The 27,305-nt window shown below is 39.9% G+C and overlaps 1 protein-coding gene across 1 annotated transcript; it reads left to right on the top strand.

The window, feature by feature from the left end:
* Window positions 1-849: 849 nt before the first annotated feature.
* Window positions 850-26,738, top strand: LOC104587292 (GC-rich sequence DNA-binding factor-like protein). Its single transcript, XM_010244843.3, has 6 exons — window positions 850-2,150; window positions 19,930-20,097; window positions 21,195-21,874; window positions 22,805-23,087; window positions 23,211-23,500; window positions 26,301-26,738. Exons 1-6 carry the CDS (start codon window positions 900-902, stop codon window positions 26,491-26,493), a joined length of 2,865 nt encoding a protein of 954 aa, XP_010243145.2. The 5' UTR covers window positions 850-899; the 3' UTR covers window positions 26,494-26,738.
* Window positions 26,739-27,305: the final 567 nt, after the last annotated feature.

The following is a 27,305-nucleotide window of genomic DNA, read 5'->3' as shown; positions in this document are numbered from 1 at the left end:
GTTCGGTTTCAAGGTAGAAACAGAAACTTATTCTATAGGGCTTGGTTTCAGGTTTTTGGAATCAGAACCTATCATATCAAGACAGTTTCAGGGTCGGTTTTGGTCTTGGTGTTCTAGGTTCTACCCGTAAAACTTATTCTTTCTTTTTCTTTTTTGATAATTAGAAACCTGTTATTTTTTTTATTACTCCCAACTCCCAAAAATAAAAAAGCTACTATTCTTTAAAATTTGGTTTTCAACAATAATAATATAGAGTTCAAAACGTGTACCTTTATTGATTAGATTGAGTAATTTAGCCTATATATTATCATATCATAATATATTAATACACAGTTCAAATTTATTATTATAATTTAAATTTTGTAAATTTAATCTTTCACATTATTTATTATACACATTCAAATATTAAATTAAAAAAATGATTAAATCACTTAAGTGAATAATTAAAAATTGATGCATTTGAGTTGAATTTATACTTAAGTTGGGCTTGAATTGGTCAATTAGCTCACAGTAAAAGGTAAAAATTATAAATACATGAATAATGATATCAAATATGAATTTATACATGTACGTATTTATCTGTATAATTGGGTCAGACTCAAATTGGATTAGGGTTGGGATAAGGTCGAACCGAGCTCAAACTACCGAAGGCGAACGGTTACTCGGTTAGGCTGGGGTTCAGTACAAAAAGCCTAAAAAATAAGAAAACCTGAACTTTTGACCCAGGCCCAGGCTGAGGGCAAACATCTAAGCCCAGCCCATGTAGAATTGAAAGGCTGAACCGGTCCGGGCTTGGTTGGACCCGCCCAAGTTTGCATCCTTACGAAAAGCCCTTAAAGCCTTTCCTATATCGAAAAACCGGGAGGGAAAATACCCTCTCTCTCTGTGGGATTCCTAAGATGAGCAGCAGAACCAGGAATTTCCGTCGGCGCACCGATGACGATGACGATGCCAATGGAGAAGACACCACCGTGGCAACCACCACCACCACCACGGCCAAACCATCTTCGAAGGATGCCGCCGCCAAGCCCAAGAAGCAGCACCAAGGCCCCAAGCTACTCAGCTTCGCCGACGATGAAGACGATTCCCCAGTTCGTCCTTCCTCAAAACACTCCTCCTCCGATAGAGAGAAGTCTCGCTTCAGCAAGTCATCCTCTTCGTCTCACAAGATGATTGCCTTGAAGGACCGTCTCTCCTCCTCCTCCACATCTTCTTCTTCTCTTCCCTCCAATGTTCAACCTCAAGCTGGTGAATACACCAAAGAGAAACTCCGAGAACTTCAGAAGAACACGCGCACTCTCGCCAGCTCCCGACCCCCTCCATCCGAGCCGAAACCTCCCGCTGAGCCCGTCATAGTCTTAAAAGGCCTTGTTAAGCCTGTATCCGCTGAAGTCGATAAGCAAATTGGAGAAAACAGGAGGGGAGATGATGAATTAGAAGAAGAAGAAGAAGAAGAAGAAGAAGAAGAAGAACAAGTGAGAGATAGAAGCGGGGCTTCCTTCAAGAGGGACAAGGATGACGCTGAGAACCGGCTAGCTTCAATGGGTATTGGAAAATCTAGGGATTCTTCCAGTTCTTTGATTCCTGATCAAGCTACCATTGCCGCAATTAGGGCTAAAAGAGAACGGCTCCGGCAATCACGTGCAGCAGCGCCTGATTTTATCTCTTTGGATGGAGGTAGTAACCACGGGACGGCTGAGGGATTGAGTGACGAGGAGCCTGAATTTCAAGGTCGGATTGCGATGCTTGGTGACAGGGCAAATGGTGCAAAAATGGGTGTTTTTGAGAGTATAGACGCGAGAGCAATGGGGCCCGATTTAAAGAATGATGGGGAGTTTGTGGTGGAGGATGATGAAGATGAGGAGGAGAAGATTTGGGAAGAAGAACAGTTTAGGAAGGGATTGGGGAAAAGGGTAGATGATGGTTCAAGTAGGGCTAACATTAACGTTCCGGTGGTTCAAAGTCTTCAGACTGTCCAGCAACAGGCATTTGCTTACGCGGCGCCTGTGTACCCGCAGGCACCAGCTGCATCTGTTGGTCCGAGCATTGGAGGGGCATTTGGAGTTTCACGGAGTGTGGAAGTGATGTCCATAGCTCAGCAGGCTGAGGTTGCTAGCCAAGCTCTGAAAGAGAGTGTTAGGAGACTTAAGGTATGTTTTCTGTTATTCTGATCAAGTTTCATATTGAAATATCAATTTGAAATTGAAATATACATTGCTGGGTCATTGGCTAAAGTAATTAGGACAATGGAAAAGTTTTGACACCTCGAACTTAAGCAAAAATTAGTTTTATTTAAGTAAAAGAGAAGAAACTTTTATTAAAAACAAAATTACTGAAGTACAAGCGATGGATGGGGTTACATAACATAACCAATAAAAATACATAACAACATTTCATTGCAAGCGAGATTCTGATCTGGTCTCCAATGCAAAGCAGATAAAAATTGTCTTGGTTGACACATGCAAGTTCTTGGTGAACTAGAATCCAATCTATAATTATATTTCCTATTTGTGAACATATTTTGTCCTTTCTCATTTGGGTTCCTTTGAATATTCTTGTAGTTCTTTTGTTCCAAATACTCAACAAATCACAATTTGAATACAGCTCCAGTAGATTTTAGCCTTCCTGCTACCTTGAAATTCTGGTCAAAGATAAACAATCTATCCTGGAGATCTTGGCTGCCAATCACCTTTTCTAAATGAGCGACATGAAGAATCTCCAAATAAATTTGGAGAAACCATAGGATATGAACAGATGATCAACATCTTCCTTACAGAAGCATAAATAGCAAATGCTAGCCATTTGAATTTCTCTCTTCAGTAAGCGCACTGCCCATCAATACTAACCATATAAATGCTTCCAACCATTTTTTTTTATCAGTAAAATGCTTCCAACCTAGGTGGAATGAGATTCTCTCAAATCCCTCTAATTTCAGATCTGTCTACCTCATTACAAATAAGAGCACTGTGGCAGGACTTGACTGTGAATTGCCCATTTTTGCACTCTTTCCACTGTTTTGCATCAGCCTCATTTGTTGTCTGGAGAGGCAATCTTATTTTCAAGTTTGTTGAGTAAATTCAAACATTCATCATTCTTTCTATCCAATGTCGGCATTCTAAATCCAGGGCATCATGCCAATTTCTCATTTTTGACTCCAAAGCATTGGTTGATACTTGATAGTGATATCTTTGTCACTCAACCTATTAAGTCTCAGGCACAACACAGCTTACAAAAAAGCCAACACCACACTAATTATCTTCCCAAGAACCCTATCCAGCTTTAAACTTTGTCAGGTTCAAGAAAGCTTGCTGAAATCGCATAATGCCTTTCCAAAAAGAAACTCCTTATGTCAATGTTACCTCCCTTTTGCTGATAAAATAACTCCATAATAAATCCTACCTTTGCTGATAAAAAAATTGTCACCTCTCTTTTGTCCCATTTGAATCTAGCCATTCCATACTTGAAAGAATGGGAATCTCTGGAGCTGAGAATTAGGGTTTTAAAGCATACAATGCCGAAAATTTACAACATTCCATCCTTGAGGTTGTTCCATTCCTTTTTTTTTTGAGAGAGAAAAGGTAAGGTACTTCATTAATGCAAACTGAAAAGGATACAACCTTGCCCAATGAGGCACTGGGAAAGACAGAAAGACACTTTGTACATCCCAAAAAACCACTATGTGAACATCATACAAAAAGAATACTGTGCTCAAAAAAAGAGCTGTAAGGACGCTTCTTGAACAATTTGTGAGTCGCCACCCAAGAGTATAACATTCCCCAAATGCTCTTTAAGATTTCCTCCTCTGACCTAAATTGTCTTCAAAAAGCCTCCTATTTCTTTCTGACCAGATTGACCACACTACAACCGCTGGCAACACCTTCCATACAATCTTACCTCTCCTCGACAAACCCCTCAGACCCTAGCCATGTAACAGTTCCAATACATCCCTTGGGAGGCACAACTGAGCTCCAAAAACCTTTAGTACTTTCATCCATATTTCCCAACTGGATCTGCAGTGCAGAAAGAGATGCTCCAGCTTCTCAGAATTGTTACCGCATAGAACACATCTGCTGGGTTCTACCAACCATCCTTTCTTTGACAGATTATCAGCTGTTAGGACCTCCCTAAAGCTGGCAGCCACAAACAAAAAGAGACTTTTTAGAGGAGCCGCGGTCCTCCATACCATGTGAACTTCTCTTCCAAAAATTCCATCTGGATGTATCCTTATAGCTGTTAGGCACCACCATTTATCCAAGAGGGAAGTCTTCACTTATTTCAGATTTCTGATTCCCAATCCACCATTCTTCCTAAAAGAACAAACTGTGGCCCAATCAATCAAGTGGTATTTGAATTCATTATTTATTAATACTTATAAACAGAAGTTACAGATTTACATGAAGGTTGGAATGCCTGGAATGGGTGACAGACAGATCACCTCACCTGCAATCAATTAACACATTACAACGGAACCAGCATAATCTTTCCCTACTTATACCCTGTTTTTCTGATGTATCAGCCAATCCCTTGAATGATCTTTTAACCCAGCCGAGATTAGAATTTAGGTCCATTTCCAGCTGTCTGATTCCCCTTATGTAGTTCTTATTATTGTCAAAGTCCTTTATTGTTTTTTGCCATCTAGTCTACCACTATCTTAGAATCACCTTCCATGACAATGTTCGTTACTCAACCACTTGCATGTTCTTACTCTAGTGCAGCCAACAGTTCTGCTTTCATGGAATCTCCTTCCCCCTTCCAAAGCCTGTCAACCCCAAATTTCCTGAACACCATCCTTCCAGCCTACCCCTAGGAAATTACTTTCCATGTTTTCCAACATTGTGCAACTTCCAATGGAATGGGGAATAATGAAAGAAAATGAGAGGCAGATTGGACAAAAACACGTCTGATGAGAGTAAATTTACCTCCTTTAGAGAGGTGCCTTGCTTTCCAGTTTCCAGGATGCAAGCCACTTCTCCATTTGTTCAATCTTAAATGATGGGCTCCCAAATGGTTATTGATGTGCATTTGGTGCCTAGAGGTAGGGGCATCATTGAACAAATGGAGAATGAGCTAGCATCTTGGTCTACAACCATAGTTTCATGTTTTTAATATTTATTTGAGGCCTATGGATGATCCAAGGCCAGCAGGTATTGAGGAGGGGGGTTTTTAGAGACTCCTTACGAAGGGTGGGTAGCTATGTATTCAGGACTTATTGGAGTGGGAGATTCCCTGAAAGCTGAGTTGATGGCTTTACTGCAAGGCCTAAGACTAGCAAGGCAATAAGAGTTTTGAAATCTGAAAGTAGACGGGGACTCAAAGTTAATCATAATTTGGCCAAAAGGCCTATGCCAAGCCCCTTGGATTTATATGCATGTCTTCAAGGAGATTGCTTGCTTATCAAGGGAGAGTTAAAACACTTCTTACTTATGGGTCAGAAGATCTGCAAATGGGATGGTGGATTCACCAGCAAAACAAGGGGTTAATAGACATTGATTATTTTGGGTGCTAATGTAAATCTTTTGTATTTGGGTGGGTGTAATATCTCAATCATATATACTAAAATTCTTTCTTTGAATTAATAAAACTTTCTTCTTTTTTGATAAAAAAAGATTTTTTTGAGGCCTGGCATAGCTTTGAACCATCTAAGGGAAGGGGTGCATTGGAGAAAGAGTGCCTACTGTTGGGAATCATGTTATGGTCCCACGCGTAGGATCCCGTCACGGGCCGGTCCACGGTGCGAATGCCCTGCCTTCCCTTGCGTGCAGACCTTATTGCGGGACTGAATGGGTGATTTGTCCAAGAAACCACCCGAACTCTCCTCACTCTTTCAATTCGTAGCTCCTTAAATAGGAGATTACAGAAGAGAACTCCTTGTTGGATTCGGCTAGGCTAGGGTAATCCAACTTAAACTAAAACTCCTAATTACCTACTCCTAATGGTAACACAACTCCTACTTAAGAAGATAAAATAAGACAAGGATAAGGGATAGGGATAAGATAAGGATAAGGTAAGCTGGTAGCGAGTTGGCTTGACGTGTCCAGATAAGGGTGGGCCCACCCCTATGAGCTGTCGTGTGGGCCTCGCTCTGCTGCTGCTGCTGGGTGCGTGCGCGCGGCTCATGGTGCCGCTGCCGTGCGGTGCCGGGTGTGTGCGCGGTGCGTGCTGCTGTGCAGTGCGTGCGGTGCACGCTGCTGCCTGGCGGTGCGTGCTGCGCGCCATGGTGCCGCTGTCGTGCGGTGCCGGGTAAGTGCGCGGTGCATGCCGCCGTGCGGTGCGCGTTGCGCACTATCGGTGCGTGCTGCTGTGCGGCGCTGCCAGGCGGTGCCTGCTGCTGTGCGGCCTGCCGTGCGTGCTGTTGCCTATGACTGCTCTGCAGTGCGCTGCCGGATGGTGTGCCCATAACAAATCACTATAGAAAAAGACCGTGTTGTTTGCAAACTTTAAGAGAGGAATGGCTACTCTGCTCTTTCTTGCAATGAATCTCTCAATGTAACGCCCTGCAGTTGTCTTTGCTGTGAACCGCCTAAGGGCCTCCACTACATAAATAAAAGGGGTGGTAGTGATTGCCCTTGTGGAGCACCTAAAGGTATTCAGGGGATGTGCTGTTGATTAAAGTTGAGTAATGTGGCACCTCAGTGTAGATTGTGATCCAATTTATCCATCCTTAGTTGAACTTCACTCTTTTAGGAATGTACTGAAGAAAATCCCAATTGACATGATCAAAAGCTTTTTCCATGTCAACTTTACAGATGATTTCAGGTAATCTCCTCTTTTAGTTTTTTTTTAATGAGTAATCTCCTCTTTTGTTGTGAGCCTATTAACTTATTTGCTACAAGAATTCTATCCGATATTTTGCATACTTTCACAAATTCACCTTGGTTTCTTGAGATGATTGACTGCTGGACTTTCTTAGATCTGCTTGCCAATTCTGACTATAATTTTATAGACACTGGTTGTGGGACCTATAGGCATATAGTTTTTAAGCTTAGTCGCTCTTTTATTTAGCACCAGACCAAAGATATAAGAGTGTCATTGAGACTCCTCTTTAAGTTTGTTGAAGCATGGCAATTCTACAAACGCTGAGTAGATAACTTGATTATTCTCTAGCACTTCTTGTAAAAAGCTAATTTGAAGCCATCGGGCCTTGGGGCTTTCTCTGCTTCCAAATTAGATATGGCATTTGGGCATTGTAAGCCTCTTCTTTTGAGAAGGACTTGTATAGGGTGCATCTTGTGCTTCATGATAACATCAAAAAATAGGCTGTTAAGCTTGGTTAGCTTTGGCTAAATTTCCTTGTATAGGTCTTTGTAGAAGTGGAGAATGTGACTTTTGAGGGTTCTCTCATCTTCAACTGTTTGGCCACCAATAATGAATTTGCTGATAGTGTTTTTTCTTCTTCATGAACTTGAACTTGTTGTATTGTGAAAAAATCTGTTATTCTTGTCTTGTGGAGATTTAAACTATGTTAGGTGCATTAAAAATGAAGATCAAAAGTCTAGGTAAAAGATGAGGAAACCAAACAAAGATGGAAAAACTATTTTGAAAAATTATTAAATGAACAGTAGGGAGAGGGCGTTAATGGAGGAGAAGCTAGCAATACTAATAGTGTTAAAAATAATATTTACTTTTGTAAAATTAGACCTACTGAATTTAAAGAGGCACTAAATAATATGAAGCGAAGGCATTAAGATCTGATGGGATTCCAATGGAAGTGTGAAAGGTATGGGAGAGGTAGGTTTGTTATACCTAACTAAGCTATTTAATAAGGTAGTAAAATTACAGAGGGTGCTTATTGCCTAATGATTGGAGAAATAACAGTATGGTGCCTATATTTAAGAATAAAGATGACATATAAAGTTGTAATGATCATCAAGGGATTAAACTCATGAGCCATTAGATAACCGATTTAGCTTTATGTCAGGGAGATCAACCATGAGAGCTATATTTCTTTTGAGACGATTGATAGAAAAGTTCAAAGAGAAGAAGAAAGATCTTCATATGGTGTTCATTGATCTAGAAAAAGGCTTATGATAGAGTTCCTGGAGAGATAATATGGTTGATTTTGGAAAAGAAAGGGGTTCAAAATAGGTATATAGACCTAATTGAGGATATGTATGAGGGGGCAACAACCAATGTTATAACACTTGCGGGAGAGACTTTAGATTTTACAGCTACAGTCGGTCTTCACCAAGGTCCAGCACTTAGCCTTTATCTATTTACATTGATCATAGATGAATTGACTAAACATATTCAAGAAGAAGTTTCATGGTGCATGTTGTTTGCGGATGACATTGTTTTAATTGATGAAAGTAATGAAGGATTGAATGCAAAATTAAGCTTATGGACAAATGCCCTAGAAACAAGATGTTTTAAAATAAGTAGGATTAAAATAGAGTATATGACAAATAAATTTAGTAATAATAGGAGTGTAAATCAGGATACAATTAGGATTCAAGACCAAGAGATAACTCAATGTGACCATTTCCAGTACCTTGGTTCAATAATTCATTAGAATCATTACAAGGGAGAGGTTGAAGAGGATGTCACTTAGAGAATTAGAGCAGGTTGGGCAAAATGGAGGGGTGCATCTGGACTTTTGTGTGATAGGAGAATACTACTTAGATTAAAAGGAAAATTCTATAAAACAATTGTGAGGCCAGCTATGTTGTATGGAGCAGAGTGTTTGACCATCAATAAACAACATGTTAAGAAAACGAGTGTGGTGGAAATGCGAATGCTAAGATGGATGAGTGGAAAAACTAGAAGGGATAGGATCAGGAATGAAGCCATCCGTAGAAATGTAGGAATAGCTTCAATAAGTGATAAAATGTAGGAGTAGCTTCAATTGTGGACTAGAGTTATTTCAAGTATCCATAGGCAATCAAGCGATGGTTGGGATGCGGGCTGCTTGCAGAGAGCTACCTTGGCTGCACCCTAGAAGGCCAGCCATGACATTCTTCCTTTGTTTATTCCCCATATAAGGTATGATTTGGCTTTGGGTCAGAAAATCAGATTCTGGGAGGACATCTTGATTGGGGACTCCCCCTTGTCAGAGGTCTTCCCTTCCCTCTTTGCTCTCTCCAGATTCAAGGGTAAACCTATTAGTGATTTTATCATCTCTTCTTCTTTCTTTTCAAACTTGAGTTGGAATTTGGGTTTTATTAGAAATCTAAGAGAATCTAAAATCTCTAGTGTCTACCTTGGTTAACCTGCTGAATTCAGTTGTTTTGGGGGATAGTGTTTCAGATTCTAGAGTCTGGGCCCTCAATCCATCAGGTTCTTTTTCTTGCAAATCTTTCTTGAACTCTCTTGTTGCCACCTCCTCCTCTCCTTCCTTCCCTGTTAAGGAGATTTGGTTTCGGCCCATTCCTCCTAAAGTCGGTGCTTTCTGTTGGGAAGTATTCCATGATTCCATCAACATTTGTGACTTGCTTCAGTGAAAAAGACCAAAGTGGTGCTTGTCCCCTAACTGGTGCTCTGTATGTAAGCTGAATGGTGAGACTGCTCTTCACCTCTTTATCTCCTGCCCTTTTGCTAACTTTATTTGGGAGTGGGTTTCCTATCTGTTTGGTTCCAGCTGGAATCCTCTTTCTAATCTGGAAGATCTTTTTAGCTCCAGCATTTTTAGGTGCTCTAAAAGGAGAGGAAAAGTGATGGGAAAATGCACTAGAGAGCAGTGGCCTGGACAATCTGGGAGGAAAGAAATCTGAGGATATTTGATGATAAGGAAATTGCTAGAGATGCTGTGATTGAAGTGATAACTATAAGGATGGCACATTGGGTGAAAATTTTGAAAATATTTGCAGATTTTAAGACAGAAGATTTCTTCAGATCATGGGGAACAATTGCAAATATGGCTTCTAGAAGACCTACTGCAACTGAATTTTGGTACCCTCCGGATGTTGGGTGGAAGAAATTAAACTTTGATGGGAGCTGTTTGTGAAACCCTGGCCCATCGGGCATAGGTGGGGTAATAAGGGAGGAGAATGGAAATATCGTTGCCATGTTCTCAGGCCCTACCCAGCATGGTGATGTGGTGAATTCAGAATCGAAGGCAGCAGTGTTTGGTGATGAGAAAGCTAAAGAGTTAGGGATTAACAGGTTGATTATTGAAGGGGACTCAAAGTTGTTGTAAACTGGCTGAAAAAAGAGGAAGGAGCAATCTGGAGATTAAGAAATGAGTTCAAGCACTTTAAGCAGGCTTCTAAAGATATGGAAATTCACATAAGATGGATTAGGAGGTCAGCTGATGGTCTAGTTAAGCAAGGAGTCCAAAAGCAATCTATGTTCTGGGCTATGTTGTAGACTTGTAGCTAGTGGGATATCCCTTGGTCCTTTTGGGGCTTGTTTGTAATTAATGAATTTCTTTGTTGGGTAAGCTTGGGTCTGTATTGTAATTAGTGGGGTTTAGGTGGACTTTATGTCTGCCCACTTCTTGTTGTACACATTCTGATAATCTAATGAATATTTTCGTGTTGCTGATCCAAAAAAAAAGATGAGAGAGAGTAGGCTAAGATGGTTTGGTCACGTGCATAGAAGACCACAAACAACTCCAATTAGAGTGATTTGTTACAAGTGGAAGCGGCTAGAAGAGCTAGGGATAAACTAAAAAGGACATGGGTAGTAGTAAGAAATGATTTAAGCACTAATAATTCAATAGTGGATATGGTTTTAAATAGAACGGAGTGGTGAAACATGATTCATGTAGGCAACCCCATAAAGTTAGGATAAGGCATGGATAATGATCATGTCTATGAGTGCATCAATAAAAAATATTGATAATCATGTAATTAGAATATGTTATAACTGGTATTCAGTTAGTAGAAATCTGCTGAATTAAAAAATAATGAAAGAAAGTAGTTTCTTGAAGAGAGAAGGAGAATAGGAGAAGAAGAGAAGTTGAAAAGAAAAGAGAGCAATAATCTGGCTGCCCCCTTCACTTATTATTTATACTAAAATAATAGAACAGTACAAAGACAACTATGCCCTTGTAGGGTGGCAAAACATAAAACAACATATATAACACTCAGAAACATAATAAAAAATTGGACTCACATAACTACTGTGGTCCCCACCTCCTATCTAACAACTAACATAAAACATCTACTCAGAAAAACAGCACAAAATTAATTAATCTTCAACACTCCCCCTCAAGTTGGGAGTAAATGTCACACATTCTCAACTTGCGTAGATCATGTTCAAGCTTGTTCCTTGCCACCCCTTTAGTGAGAACATCAGCCAGCTGCAACTCTGAAGAGACATAAGGCAAACAAACTTCTCCGGTTGTTACCCTTTCTCTTATAAAGTGTCTATCAACTTCAGTGTGTTTTGTCTTATCATGCTGAATTGGATTGTGGGCAATATTGATTGCAGCTTGATTGTCATTGTATAACATCATAGGTTCCTCTGCTTTCATCCCAATCTCACTCAAAAGAGATCTAACCCAAAGAAGTTCTGAGATCATAGAGTTAGCTGGGAAATAGTGTGTATGAGTAAGTCGTGTGGTGGTTTGGGGCTTGGGAGTATTAGGAGAAGGAATATGACTCTGTTGGGGAAGTGGTTGTGGAGGTTTCCTATGGAGAAGGAGAAGCTATGGGCTAGAATAGTGGCAAGTATACATGGGCTGGAGCACAATGGATGGGACGCTGGAATCAGAGCTAGGATCACAAGCAATTCCTTGGAAAGCCATTCATGACCTACTACTAGTTTTCTTCCCTAATATCAGGTATGACTTGAATTCCGGTAACTCCATAAAATTTTGGGAACAAACCTAGGTGGGGAGCGCCCCTCTAAAGGTCAGTTTCCGTCTTTGTATGCTCTTTCTGATTTGAAAAATGAGCCGATCTCGTCTTTCACCACCCTGTCCTCTTCCACTTGTGGGATTGGGTGGAACTTGGGTCTAAGAAGGGATTTGAGGGACTCAGACTTCGACTGTATTTCGAGGCTTCTTGCACTTCTTGATAACGTTGTCTTAGACCCCACTAGGGCGGATTCTAGAATTTGGACACCTACCCCCAATGGCATTTTCTCTTGTGTTTCGTTCTTCAAAGTCTTAAGTCAGTCCACCAGTCCTACCTTGTCCCCTTTCCCTGTTGGTGATGTTTGGTGCAGAGCTATACCTCCTAGGGTTGGTAGTTTTTGTTAGGAAGCCTATCTGGAAAGAATCAACACTGGTGATCTACTCCAAAAAGAAGAGACCCAATACTTGCTTGTCACCTCAGTGGTGTGTTCTGTGTAAAGCAGATGGGGAGACTGGTTTTCACCTAATGGTTTGTTGCCACTTCGCGAGGTCATTGTGGGATTGGGCTTTCTCCTTATTTGGATGCAGCTGGAATCTCCCATTAGACATGCAGGGCCTTTTCTCCCCTTCCTTTTTCAGGTGGCAGTTAAAAAGCGGAAGGACAGTGTGGAGAGGACTAAGGGCTGCAGTATGTTGGACACTGTGGGAAGAAAGAAACTCCAGGATATTCTCAGAAACTCAGAGAGGAACAACAGATCTGAGGGCTATCATACATTTTAGGGCGGTATAGTGGCTGAAATCTTTGGAAATATTCACAGATTACACTGTGTATGACATGTTGAGGAAGTGGGGTGAAATTGCAAATTGCACGTAGACCAAGTCAGTAATGAGTGTGGCTTGGACCCCCCCACCTAGTGGATTCTTGAGATTAAACTTTGATGGATGTAGTAGGGGAAACCTGGGACAATCGGGGATCGGGGGTGTTTTTAGGGATGAAAATGGGGTTATTTCTGCATGTTCTCAGGCCCAATTGGAGTGGGTGACTCCCTTAGAGCTGAGATCTGTGCAGTTATGGAAGGAGTCCGGAAAGCTAAGGAATTGAACATCAAGAAACTTATAATTGAAGGGGATTCAGAGGTGGTGATAGGGTGGCTGACTATAGATAAAAATGATTTATGGAAGTATAATAATGAGAAGAGGAAATTCAAGTGGCTGGTGCGGGAGATGGAAGTTAAGACATGTTGGATTAAAAGATTTGCTAATTCTCTAGTTGACGGTTTAGCTAAACAAGGGGCAGAAAGGGATTCATTGTTTTGGGCTAAGCTGTAACGTTAGTGTCTTTGTATTTTCTTTTTTCCTTTCTTGAAGCTCTTTGTGACTCTTGGAAGATAAGTGTGCTTGTCTTCCACTTGTAAATTTTCTACTGATGAATTAATGAAAGTGTTATTGATAAAAAAAAAAGAAATTCTGAGACACCATGAGCCATGGATCTATACTCGGCCTCTGCACTTGACCTTGCCATAACCGCTTGCTTCTTACTCTTCCAGGAGATCAAGTTTCCACCTACAAAGGTACACACTCCCGATGTAGACCTCTTGTCATCTAAGCATCCTACCCAGTTTGCTTATGTATAGGATTCTAGCTTCAGATTCTCATGATTTGAGAAAAGAATGCCTTTGTTAGGGTGCTTTTTCAGATATGCAAGTATTCTCTCAATAGCTTCCCAGTGCTGAACCCGAGGTGTATGCATGTACTGGCTCACAACACTGACAACATAAGAATATCTGGTCGTGTCATACACAAATACAGCAGTCGACCCACCATTCTTTGATATCCCCCCACATCCTTTACCAATTCACCATTCACACCATTAATTCTGTGATTTGTATCAATAGGAGTGTTTGCTGGTTTGGTCCCCGGCTTCCCAGTCTCTCGCAATAGGTCAAGTACATACTTTCTCTATGAAATGAAGACCCCATGCTTGGATCTTGCAACTTCAATCCCTAAGAAGTACTTGAGCTCACCAAGATCTTTGATCTCAAATTCTTGCTGCAATGATTTTTTGAGATTATCAATCTCCTCCAGATCATTTCCTGTCACCACTATATTGTCCACATACACAATCAGAATTGACACCAAAGCATCTCTCTTCTTCACAAAGAGGGTGTGATCAGACAGTGTCTGTGTGTATCCAAAACGGATGAGTGCCCCTCTGAACCTGTCAAACCAAGCCCTAGGTGACTGTTTCAGTCCATACAGAGATTTTCTGAGTCTGCCCACATTTCCTTCACCAACATTTTCATAAAAGCCTGTTGGAATGTCCATATATACCTCCTTCTGTAAGTCACCATTGAGGAAAGCATTTTTGACATCAAGCTGGAACAAGGGCCATGAATAGGTGGCTGCTAGAGATAAAAGGATACGAACTGAACTCATCTTAGCTACTGGTGCAAAGGTTTCCAGATAATCAACACCATAGGTTTGAGTATACCCTTTTGCTACCAACCTTGCCTTGTACCTCTCTATCTTGCCATCGGCCGCCTTATACTTCAATGTGAATACCCATCGACATCCGACTGTCTCCTTGTCTGGGGGGAGATCAACTATTTCCCAAGTTTGGTTTTTGACCAAAACATGCATCTCATCTTGCATGGGTGTTTTCCACTCAGGTTTGGAGAGAGCCTCAGTAACATTTCTGGGTATAGACATAGAATCCAGGAAAGAAAGAAAAGCCCGATAGAAGGGTGATAAGGCACTGTAGGAAAGATGGTGTGAAATGCAGTGGGCTGTACACTTTCTTTTCCCCTTACGAAGTGCAATGGGAAGATCAAGGTCAGTGGGATCAGCTGCAACAATGGTGTTAGGGACAGAAGCATTATCATCAGAAAACATAACAGGCTCAGGCTCAGGCTCAGGCTCAAGAGGAATACCTGGAACTATATCTGCCGAATCTGGAGTTTCAGAAGGACTGACAGAGAGTGGTGTGGGTTGAGGATGTGTGGAGTCAACCATCATCTGCCGGCGCTGATATTGCTGTGAGACTGCCCGTAGTGGCTCAGGTAATGAAGATGGAGGTGCAGGTGGTGGCTGAACTGATGTAGGCACCACAGAAACAGGCAGAGGAACATATTGTGAGTTCTCCTCCCCAAAACTCTCCCCTGAGGAGAACCACTCGAGAAGAAGAATGTGGATTCAAAAAAGGTAACATCCATAGTGACAAATCTGCTCCTCGACACTGGGTCATAACAGCAATACCCCTTTTGGTTCTGAGCATACCCAAGAAAAACACATTTCTTGGCCTTAGGATCCAATTTCTTGCGATGAGGGCCAAGAATGTGAACAAAAGAAACACAACAAAAAACCCTCAGAGGTATATGAAACATCTACTCATTTGGAAAAAGAAGGCTAAATGGCACCTTAAATCCCAAAGCCCGTGAAGGAACACGGTTAATCACATGTACGGTTGTAAGAACTGCATCTCCCCAGAACTGCACAGGAACTGAAGCACACACCATAAGACTCCTTGCCACCTCCACAATGTGTCTGTTTTTTCTCTCAGCAACTCCATTCTATTGCAGTGTATATGCACAACTGCTCTGATGAACTACACTATGTTCTAATAGATACGTGGTTAGGTCCTTCTCAAAGTATTCTCTAGCATTATCTAATTTAAAAGCCTTAGTTCTCACTCCATATTGTGTGAGAACCATCTGGCGGAATTGTTGTAATAAGTTAGGAACCTCATCACGTGGTCTCATCAAATATATCCAAGAATATCGTCTATAATCATCCATAAACAAGAGAAAGTAATGAAATCCTTCCATGGAAGGGATTTGATATGGCCCCTATACATCAATGTGAACAATATTAAAAGCAAAAGTACGTCTTTTATTGCTTGGTTCAAAAGACTGTTTACAATGCTTTCCTAACTGAAAAGTAGATAATTGAACAGACTCAAACAACTTTGGGAAAAGGCATTTCAAAGAACTAAAAGAAAGATGCCCCAAGCGATTGTGCCAAAACATGATCTGGTTCACTGACTCTGACCCGCTACTACTTCTGTTGCTAACATGATGACCATGATGTCTCGGAATCTCATCCAGAAGGTAGACTCCATTCACCTCACGACCACTCCCAATCATCTTCTTTGACTCCAGATCTTGCAAAACACAATTACCAGGAAGAAAGGTCAGTGAACAATTCAAATTTTTTTGTCAAAGAACTAACAGACAGTAGGTTAGTATGAAGTCTAGGGACATGTAAAACAGAAGACGGAGTTATATCATTGGTCACTCTAACTGTCCCCTTCCCAGCAATGGGCATATGTGAACCATCTGCTATAAAGACTATCTCTAGCAGAGCACAACTGATAGGAATCGAAAATGGTAGGAGCATTAGTCATATGCTCAAATGCTCCTGAGTCTATAATCTAGGGAGGTCCCTCCTTACCTGAAGTGGATGCAAGATTTGCAGTTGCATATGAACTACATGTATGTGCAAAGGAAGTGGTGTAGTTGGCTCCTGCATTCTGCTGTCCATCTGGAAGACTAGAGTTGGGTGAATCTTTCTTACTCATAAGCTGTCCAAACCTCTCCAATTTTGTTCTCACTGCTGCTACTGCAATGGATCCCCAATCAGTTTGGGAGAGAGGGGCTGAAGAGTCTCCTGTAGTGGCTACATTTGCATTTCCCTTCTTGTTTCTTATTTGAGCAAGCATAAGATTTGGATGAAGCTTCCAACAAGTGTCCTTGGTATGCTTAGGCTTCTTGCAATAATCACACACCAAGCCCTTATCTTCCCTTCTAGTCTCACTACTCCCATTGTCTCCATTCGGCTTAGGTTTTGTTGTACCAACCATAGCCGACTGGTCAATCTCAGGCTGTCTCAGCATTACATTCCTCCTACTCTCCTCTCCAGAGACAAAAGCATAGGCCTGAGAGAGTGTCATACCCTCCCAAGAAAGAATATGCTGCCTAGCAATGCCAATCAGGGTTCAGCCCTACTGAGAACTCACAAACCCTATTCCTCTCTACCGGTTTGTGATAAGTTGCTGCATCATTTACACTTTACCATACCACAGTTTCTAAGTGATCTATTTCCTGCCATAGGGTTTTTAGCATGGAGAAATACACAGCAAGAGGTTTTTCTCCCTGTTTAATACTTATCACCTGATTTCTTAACTGATAGGCTCTGACTTCATTTTGCTTAAGAGAGTAGGTTTTAGTCATTCCATCTCAAATCTCCTTAGCAGTATTAGCCCATAGAAATTTTTTTGCAATATGAGGTAACATAAAATTACACAGCCAAGACATTACCATGTAATTCTCCTGCACCCATTGGGAAGAGTCTATATCAGGTTTCTCCTCCTCCCCGGTGAGATACCCTAATTTTCCATGGGCACCAATAGCCATCTTAGCTGATTGTGCCCACTCCAAATAATTTGTACAATCAAGTTTTACTGTAGTAATGATCTCAGACCCAAAAATATCACTACTACCTCCAACACCTAATCCCACAGTACCGGTAGATTTCATCTCGGTATTCCAACTCTCCATTTTACTTCGAACAGTTCAGCAATAAGGAAAAAATAGATTGAAGACCTTCAAAAAATAATTTAATACCACACACACAGAAACCAACCATTCTGGAAGAAGAAAACCCTAGTTGGAGGGAAATCTCTCTCCTCCCTACGCCTCTCAACAGAGAGAAAAGTGAATCGATCACTCCAGGAGGCCTAGAAAATTTCAGAAACCAAACCGCCCTCTTCAGAAAATCAAAAGAAAACTAACAATACCTGGGTGCCCAAGATCAGATAAAAAACAAAGAGTCCAACTTTTCTAGGACTCTTCCCCGTACTCCAGTTCTTCCTGATTTTGATGCCGAACAGTAGATCACCTTCCTGATGTCTAGGTCCCACCAAAAACTCCAAGAACTGGGCAATCTATAGCAGATCGATCAGTCCTTTACTACTTCATGCAGTTGGCTGATCTAGGGCTGCATGAGAATGCTTCAAGAAACCCTAGCCGATGCTCTGATACCAAGTAGAAATCTGCTGAATTAAAAAAATATGAAAGAAAGTAGTTTCTTGAAGAGAGAAGGAAGAGAGAAGGAGAAGAAGAGAAGAAGAGAAGTTGAAAAGAAAAGAGAGCAATAATCTGGCCGCCCCCTTCACTTATTTTTTATACTAAAGTAATTGAACTGTACAAAGACAACTATGCCCTTATAGGGTGGCAAAACATAAAACAGCATATATAACACTCAGAAACATAATAAAAAATTGGACTCACATAACTACTGTGGTCCCCACCTCCTATCTAACAACTAACATAAAACATCTACTCAGAAAAACAGCATAAAACTAATTAATCTTCAACACAGTTATTTATTGTAAACAACTTGTTTGTTCTTTTTAGTTTTTAGGATTTGTCTTATATACAATTTATGATATAGTTTTATTCACAAGTCAAGTACTTGGACTTGTCTGCATTTTTCTATTACTAGGTGTAATGGTAAAATCTCAGGTTGGCAAGTGTTAGAACGTGGGTTTGTGCAAAAAGTGCCGAAGGTTACGACCATACCCAATCTACCCCTCCCAAGGCCCTGGGATCAACCTTAGGTAATAGTCTTTTTTTGATCCATGCATTAATCTTTGGAGCCACTTTTCTTGGAGGTTCAACAAGGGCTGAATAACCAGCAGCTATACAATGAATGAGATTGGCTAAGCTCCTAAACTATAGTAACATGCTGGTGGAAAGGGATTCTCATGTAATAGTGTGTTGGATAATAAAAGACGTCATGGGACCGTGGAAATATAGGCATGTAATCAAGCAGTACAAAGACAATCCTTGTATTGGGCTCAGTTGTAATACTTGGGTTGGGTCAGCTCCACTGAAGCTGTGTTCTTTTTTTTTTCCAAATAATTTCTCTATTGCTGATAAAAAAATATAGGCGTGTAATCAACGAGGTGAAACAGTTGCTAGAGAACTAAGAACAAACTCCAACTGGACTCCAAGATCAGCGAATAGTATGATGGGTGCCTTGGCAAACAGGGTCAATTATTTTTGGGGCTGATTCCCCAAGAGGTAAACTTGTAAGAAGTAAAATGGGAAAGGGAGGGCAGCAATAGCTGGCCCAAACACGGGTATTTTGGCACTTTTTATTTGTACGGCATTCTTTAAAATCACGCTTAATAAAGCTTATGTTATTACTGATAAAAAAAGAGTAATAGAAAAATGCATACTCAAAACGGATATAATTTTATGAGCTGAATATTTCGATGGGCAAGCCAATCTTTTATTGATGGTATAATGTTAATACATACAGAGTAGGGGTGCAAGTCGGGTTGGCCCGAGTTAACAGTTTACACTTGAAAAAGTTGCACCCCTAATACAGAGTTATTGTAATATATGATACAAGTTTCAAACACTTGGACTGCATATTGCAAGTTTCTCCATGCAGTCTTAATTTTTTTTTTATGCTGGTAGTGTTGTTTCCAGGCATATCTCTTCCCTTGTAGATTCAGACCTTGCTAATGAATCTGCCAGATCACTTGCTGGTCTTCAATCGAATGGAATGGGAAATTCCAGATTGCTATCAGTGGTGTAGCCTCTCTTAGTGTTATTTGAAATCAACACTTATTAGTAGATTAATGGTGGCCATATGGACTTTTACAAGTTGGAATTATTGAAACTTGTTACTGCTTTTATTGCTCATATAATTGTAAAGTGCCTAACCTGACTTTAGTTTGTTGTTTTTGAAACTTCTTCCCCCTAACTCTGTCAAGATGAAAAAAGTATCATGGCTTCTCAAGATGACTTGAATTGCTCCTAACTGAAGTCTAAAGTCTGAACATTCTAAATTGAGTCATGTTCTGAGTTAGCAGGCTCCAATCTTCTATACCATTGCATTTTTACTTTCTTAATCCTTGACTAAGTATAGCTCAGTTTCTTGATAATTAAAGTTGATTTTGATTTTCTTAATCCATTAAAAATTAAAAGATTTTCCTTGCTTCAGGTTTGAGGTCTTTATATACTGTTCCGAAAAAAAGTATGAAGCCTTTATATTTAATTGTTGTATTCCTCCAGTTTGACACACTCAAGAAGATTTTTGTAACCAGATGCTCTAACTAATATCTTTACATTATGTGAGAATTTACGAAGTTAATCATGCACTCAACCTTTTCTTCTTACCAGGAATCTCATGGAAGAACCATGTCATCAATTTCCAGAACTGACGAGAATTTGTCTGCATCATTGTTGAATATCACTTCTCTTGAAAATGCTCTATCAGCTGCTGGTGAGAAGTTCATCTTTATGCAAAAGCTTCGTGACTTTGTTTCTGTTATATGCGAGTTTTTACAGGTATGGGGTTATTCAAATCTATGTATTCATTTCCATGTCCTTCTACATCCTTTTTTATTTCCTTTTTGTTTTGATTGGTAACTGATGAGCGAAGTTTTATTGATAATGAAAAAGATAAAAGATAAAATTGCAAGGATTAAAGAGAAAAAAAGGCTTGTCCCAGCTATATTGTGCTGGTTACATGAATCCTGTTTGGGCATCCGTTCTTTTAAGTGTCATATCCATTTTAAATTATGAGCCCTTAGATCATTTCTTATTACCTCAACCCACGTCCTAGCTTTTTTTAGCCCTTTCCACTTGTAACAGATCACTTCTTACTGGTTCTGTAGATGGTCTTTTATGCATGTCATCAGACCATCTTAGCATACTTTCTGCCATTATACCACCAGTTGGAACATAATGGAAGCATATTGGCTATATTTTAAGGAACTTTAGGACAAGAAAACTCAACAAGAGCAGAGGTAGCAGAAGCAGCATTGCAAGGTCTGAGACTAGCCAAAACAAATGATTACAGAAACATAGAAATGGAAGGGAAATAAAAGAGGTCATAAGATAGCTCAACAAGGGGTAGATCAGCCAACATGGCTGATACTCTGGGTACAAGGGGTAATGGTGAAAGACATATGATGGTAAAGGTGGCTCCTCAGCTACTGAACCAATGGGATGCTTGGCATCTGTGTTATATTACATATATTAATAATAAATGAAATAACTGTTGAAAAATGTTGTTGGGAGTGGGTAAATGGCTCCTTTGACCAGACAACAAAAATTAGCTGGTATAGGGCAGTCTGGAAGTAACACGGTTGGGATGAGTTGGTAAATTTCTAATTTTCTTATGTAATCCAGTCTATGCACACCGTTCCATGAGGGATCTTCCTAAGCTCCTTTGACAGTTATTTGTATGCAGATTTTCTTCATCTTTTAGATTTGTTAATATAAAAATGCGTGGTTCTTTCTCATGTTCCCTTATTGCTTGTGTCCTTCTACGATGCATGTGGACAAGGGACATGTTCCACTACATCCATACTGTGCCACCTAAATGAAAATGTGATGCTTACTGATGTTTTCTAATTGATGTGTTCCAACTTTTATTCCAGCATAAGGCACCTTTCATAGAGGAACTTGAAGAACAAATGCAGAAACTTCATGAAGAGCGTGCATCTGCTATCACAGAAAGAAGAAGTGCTGATAATGCTGATGAGATGATGGAGGTAGAAACAGCTGTAGGTGCAGCAATGTCTGTATTAAGTAAAGGTGGCAGCACTGCTGCAATGGTTGCTGCAGCCACAAGTGCAGCACAGGCTGCAGCAGTTGCAGCAAGAGAACAATCAAACTTACCTGTTCAACTTGATGAATTTGGTAGAGATGTGAACTTACAGAAGCGTATGGACATGATGAGGAGGTCTGAGGCTAGAAAACGGAGGAAAGCCCATTCCGAGTCAAAACGAATGTCATCTGTTGGAGATGATAGCGCCTATCACCGCATAGAAGGAGAATCTAGCACTGATGAGAGTGATAGTGAGAGTATGGCATACTGTTCTAACCATGATTTATTGCTGCAGACTGCTGAACAAATATTCAGTGATGCATCTGAAGAATTTTCCCAACTTTCACTGGTCAAGGAAAAATTTGAGATATGGAAGAAGTGTTATTCATCCAGCTACCGAGATGCTTATATGTCACTAAGCGCACCTGCTATCTTCTCTCCATATGTCAGGCTTGAGCTTCTAAAATGGGACCCACTTTATGAGGAGACTGATTTCAATGATATGCAATGGTCTGTAAGTACCATTGTTAGTACTTTCCTCTAGAGGAATAGAAACACTTCGACTCTTTTTTTTTCCTTGTGCAATTAGTACAACCTTTGATGGATTTTTTGTGCTGGACATTAAAGGAAGGGTGAAGACTGTTCATTGTGTCTCATCTACTACATCTCCTACCTAGGCAATCTGTTACATGAAATTTCTTTTGCTAATCAAATAAAGTATGAAAGTTGCCTTTGAATTGGATGGTGGTAATCCTTTTGGGTCTACATTTGACATATATGGTCTATTGGATAAGATGCAGAATGTTTTTTCCTACTTCAGTGCATTAGTATCATATATGCAACTATGACATTCCTGAACCTTAGGCTCCATTTGGGAAGAGTGCAAATGCTGATTCAGTGCATACATTCACTCTGGTTCAGTTTTGCTGGTGTTTGGTAAGAATGCATTTGTCTTGAAAATGAAAGAAAACACAGATTTCAAGACATGTTTGCATTTAAAATGAGAACAAAGTTTGCATTCCAAAAAATGGATGCTAACTTTTGCACTCAAAGTAGGTCAATGTAAAAAAGGTGGATTCCAGTCTTGGGATTCATGTTTGTACCTATCACAACTAAAAATCATTTGGCAAAAGTACAAGATGATCATTACAAAACCAAACCAACTTTGCATTTTTATGAACCAAACATATTTGCATTTGTACTGAACATTTTTGTATCTGCACTCTTCCCAAATGGAGCCTTATGGTATATGATTTGTATTTTTTTCTTCTTTGTGGACATAGACATAAATCATATCTTTTGTTTTTCTCCTTGGTTTAGGTCAATTGGACCCAAACATGGATGGTCTTTTTCAGTTGGATATACAGAGTTAACCATATTATGACTGCATAATTTGTTACCTTTTTATTCCTCATTTTTAATTTATTTTTTGCATCTTAGGCATTCTCTGCTGTTCAACTATGGGTTCCCAGAAAATGGAGATGACTTCAACCCAGATGATGATGATGCTAACCTTGTACCTGAACTAGTTGAAAAGGTTGCACTTCCTATTTTGCACCATGAAATTGCTCATTGCTGGGACATGCTTAGTACAAAGGAGACAAGGAATGCAGTTTCTGCTACAAATTTGGTGATTAATTATGTCCCAGCATCCAGTGAGGCTCTTCGGGAATTGTTTGCAGCTATTCATGACCGTCTTGCTGATGCTGTCACTAATCTTAATGTATGTCTTTTGGTTCTACCCAGTCATCTGCATCAATCATGTACTCATAGACTCAGTTTTATTTGCACAGAATTACCATAACATTTGTCTTGCTTTTGTTTAAACTATCACTTCCATTCATAGGTTCCAACCTGGAGTGCACTTGTAATAAAGGCTGTACCAGATGCTGCACGAGTTGCAGCATACCGATTTGGGATGTCTGTTCGTTTGCTGAGAAATATCTGCTTGTGGAAGGATATCCTAGCATTGCCAGTTCTAGAACAGCTTGCTCTTGATATGCTTTTGAGTGGAAAGGTTCTCCCTCACATGCGAAGTATCCAAGCAAATATTCATGATGCTGTTACACGGACTGAGAGGATCATCTCATCACTAATTGGGGTTTGGGCAGGTCCTAGTGTCACTGGGGAGCGCAGGTAGTTATGCTATTCTCTATTGCACTGCTTATATACTGAGATTGAAAGGGTTAGGGTTATGTTTGGAAACTTTTAGGTGAGAACTTGAAACTTATGTTCTTTGCTTGATCCCATAGTTTCACCCTCAAGGTGTGATTAGAATAAAGGAAAAAAGTTAGAAAGATTAAACAAAAAATGTGATGGAAGAAAAATCAGCACCCTTTCAGTATTTTGGAACCCATGCAGCAATCAAAAGAATTCAACACTTAGAAAGCAATAGGTTATAGCAAATGTAGGCTTTCTTCATTCAGTAGAAAACAATTACCTGGCTTTAAATGGATTTGCTAGACAATATCTTCTCAGCATGCATGGTTAATCCATCCATCTCACATGAACTATTTGCTGGACAGCATCTCTCATTTGTTGTTGTTATATTACTACTATTACTTCTATATTACTTCTAAATCAACTGGAATTACTTAAGAACAGCCACCTTCTTAAACTCTTCTCTCCAAATTGAGATGAACCACCTCCTGAAACCAAAGTCTCTCAGTAAGGCTTTACTCGATGTTGGTCTCAGCTATTTAGGGTGTTGGGAGGGAGGGGTGGATTGGATATGGACCAGAGCTTTGGCATTTTTTGCACAAAGTGGCCATTCTCAGACTCAATCCTGTTCATGCTTGTCAGCCTGAGATTTTATCAGAACACCAAGCAATGACCCTTTTGGAATGTTGAAGGAAGTTTCATGGGAATAAGTCATAAAATGCTTTCTTGGTACTTAAGTCTATGTAAAAGAATTATTCTTAACTGGCCTGAATCACAAGGGCTAATTGGTACTCCTAAGCTTGAGTCCTAAAGAATAATAGACTAAGCTAGTAGGCGGGTCATAATTTTGGGCAAGGAAGTCATATCATAATTTTGTGGCTGTATGGTTCAAAAAAAAGAAAGAAAGAAAGAAAAGATGGTCTCTTTGGACAGATGTTTCTTTTTGTTTTTTTCCTTTTTTTGGTAATGAGACTTTCTGAGTGATTTACTTGGCAATTCAATAGCAAAAAGCTGGACTGCTGAAGGCTTTAAGGCACTCCTTTTTGGTTCATCAGATGCTTTATTCCTGCATTGTTACACTTATATTTCCTTTCATGTAATGTTTTTGTGGTTATGCTTATATATCAACAAATGGTCATATACTTAAAAATGCAGATAACGAATTGACTGGTCATGTTGTTTTTACTGTTGCATAACTGAAGTTTTGATATGGATCTGAACTTATGTTCTGTTAGATGACTGGATGAAATGGATGGTGAATTGCTTTTCACCTCCAGTTGTGGATAGCATAATTCAAGTGACTAGTGTTACTGGGAGTCTATTGAGATGATTGGTCATGTGCATAAATGACTGGTGACTGTATTAGTGAGATGAATTACTTGGTACAAGTACAACACTCTAAAAGAGCAATGGGAAAGCCAAAGAAAAGGTGGGATGAATTGGTAAGAAATGATCAAAGGACTTGCAATTTGACAGAAACCGTGGCTCTTGATAGAGCACAACAGCAGGATATGATTTGTGTAGCCAACCCCAAATAGTTGGGATTAAGGATGAATAGTGCCACTGGGACTTTCGTAGTCCTCAAAAAATGTGGGGTGGGATGCCAAAATTTGTGCTACTTTCTGAATTCAACTCAACTACAAAATTAGAGCCAAACTTTGGAACCTTGGGCTTGTGGAATTGGTCCACCAATCCAGATGCCCCTTCAAAAGAAAAAAAGGAAAAATTCTCAATGCTGTTCTCATGCAGAAACAGCCATACCATTTTTTGGCTAAACAAGGCACCACAAGACAACAAATTTTTTGGGCAAAAATCTAAAGTTTCTTCTGGTGGAGAACTGTCCACCTCGATGTAATTCCTTCTATTTGATGCTTAAGAGCGGAAATCTTGGCACTGCATCAAGGTGTAAAACTGGCCAAACAGTTGGGGCTACAGCAGATTGAGATAGAGGGAGACTCCAAGTTGGTAATTGGGTGGATGCAATCAGGGCAGCTGGGAATTTGGCAATATAGACAGCTGATAAGGGAAATTCTTAGCATAACAAGGGAGGTGGGTGTTTGGTTCAAGTGGGTAAGGAGATTAGCAAATGGTTTTGCTGATGCCCTAGCAAAACAAGGGACTGCAAGGGAGAGTCTTTTTTGGGCAGTGCTGTAATGTTTGATGTTTATTGGATCAACCTTTTCTAATAAGGGTTGAATTCTGTATTTCAGGTTAATTTATCTCTAATGAAAGTTACCGTTTCTGATAAAATAAATAAATAAATAAAATTTATCTTTATTGATCAAAAACGAAAAAAACAGCCTTACATTTCTACTGGTCATATGTCTTCTATTTTCATAATTCTAAGGAAAGTAAAGCAGAAATGGATTGGGAATAAATGTATATTCAAAGTTTCTACCTTTATTGGAAATGCATTTGTGTCATAAGTCACATAACATATATGTTTTTTTGCTAGAATGGTAAAATCATTTAGTGCTTGTTTACTTGATTCTAGTGTCTAATCTCCCATCTGAGTCTGGTGCTTGGGTTTCTTTTAGTTGCCTTGAATATGGTCTCTAACCAAGTGTAGAAACTGCTGTTTTATTCTATTTTATTTACCAGCAACTAGGATGTGAGAAGTTTGGATCTTGCCAATTGTTTACAATACTTCTAAATTTTAGTTGTTTTCTGTTTTATCCAAGCCATCCCCGGGTCATTTCTCCCTGCATTATTAGTGCTATTAAATGCCTGGTGGAATTCTGAAGTATCTGAATTCTGAATTCCTTGTTTTGTGCAGCCATAAGTTGCAACCATTGGTGGATTATGTGCTGACACTTGGAAAGACACTGGAGAAAAAGCATGTGTCTGGTGTGAATGAGAGTGAGACTAGTGGGCTTGCTCGTCGATTGAAAAAAATGCTGGTTGAGCTCAACGAATATGACAGGGCGAGGCAAGTATCCAGAACCTTTCAACTCAAAGAGGCACTTTAGAAACTTTTATATTTTTCAGTTGCATATTGGGACTGTGAAGAAGCCCTGGGAGGTTGGTTGATATGGTGGTTGGTCGAATCCTCTCAGTGCCTTCCAACTGAAGATGATGGTTTATAGTGATCTTGTAACAGTAGTGCAAAGTACACACATTATTTTCTATTTTACAATTTTTGAATGTATAATGATGTCACTACTTCTGATTATCTTTTCTTTTTAATATCCAACTCCTCTCTTCCTTGGTGCCATCCAATGTTTTCTGAAAGTTTACTTCTAATATTGCTGCGACCCACAAGGATTTCTGTCGCATTCATCAGACAGCTGCTTCATGATTAATATATGATGTCCATTTGAAAAGATCTGAGACTGCTAGAATTGTCCTGCATGCTTCTCTCTTTCTAATTCAGCGAGTGGCAGTGGCCTAAAATTTGCATGGTAATGTCATGACTCATGACTTGAGTAGTAATGACCATCTAATCACTTCTTATCTCAATACATAATTACATACATTACCAATTTACCATTTCAAAAAAAAAAAATTTATTCATTTGAAAATGAGCCCAGGGGTTTTCACATCCTTGTCCAAGGATGGATGACTTTGACAATAGATATGACATTAAATAGAATGGAATGGCAGAACGGGTTTCATGTAACCAACCTTAGATAGTTGGGACAAGGCTTAGATGATGATTATGATATAATGAACTAGAGTTTATGGAGGTTTTCTTTTTAGCTTTGGGTCTCACATCACCTGGTTAGGGGTGTAACTTGGGCGGGCTTGAGTTGGACTTTTGTTGAAACCTAAAGGGCTCAGC

Source organism: Nelumbo nucifera, chromosome 6 (genome assembly GCF_055504915.1).
Source record: "Nelumbo nucifera cultivar China Antique chromosome 6, China Antique-T2T, whole genome shotgun sequence".
NCBI lineage: Eukaryota > Viridiplantae > Streptophyta > Magnoliopsida > Proteales > Nelumbonaceae > Nelumbo > Nelumbo nucifera.
This window is presented reverse-complemented; position numbering and strand designations above follow the sequence as displayed.

What these genes read in the sequence shown, in the direction of transcription:
- LOC104587292 (XM_010244843.3), top strand. Translation starts at nt 900, where the DNA reads ATGAGCAGCAGAACCAGGAATTTCCGTCGGCGCACCGATGACGATGAC. An exon ending in GATTTCAATGATATGCAATG is followed by an intron (nt 21,875 to 22,804) that starts GTCTGTAAGTAC and finishes TTTGCATCTTAG; the next exon opens with GCATTCTCTGCTGTTCAACT. An exon ending in ATGCTGTCACTAATCTTAAT is followed by an intron (nt 23,088 to 23,210) that starts GTATGTCTTTTG and finishes TTCCATTCATAG; the next exon opens with GTTCCAACCTGGAGTGCACT.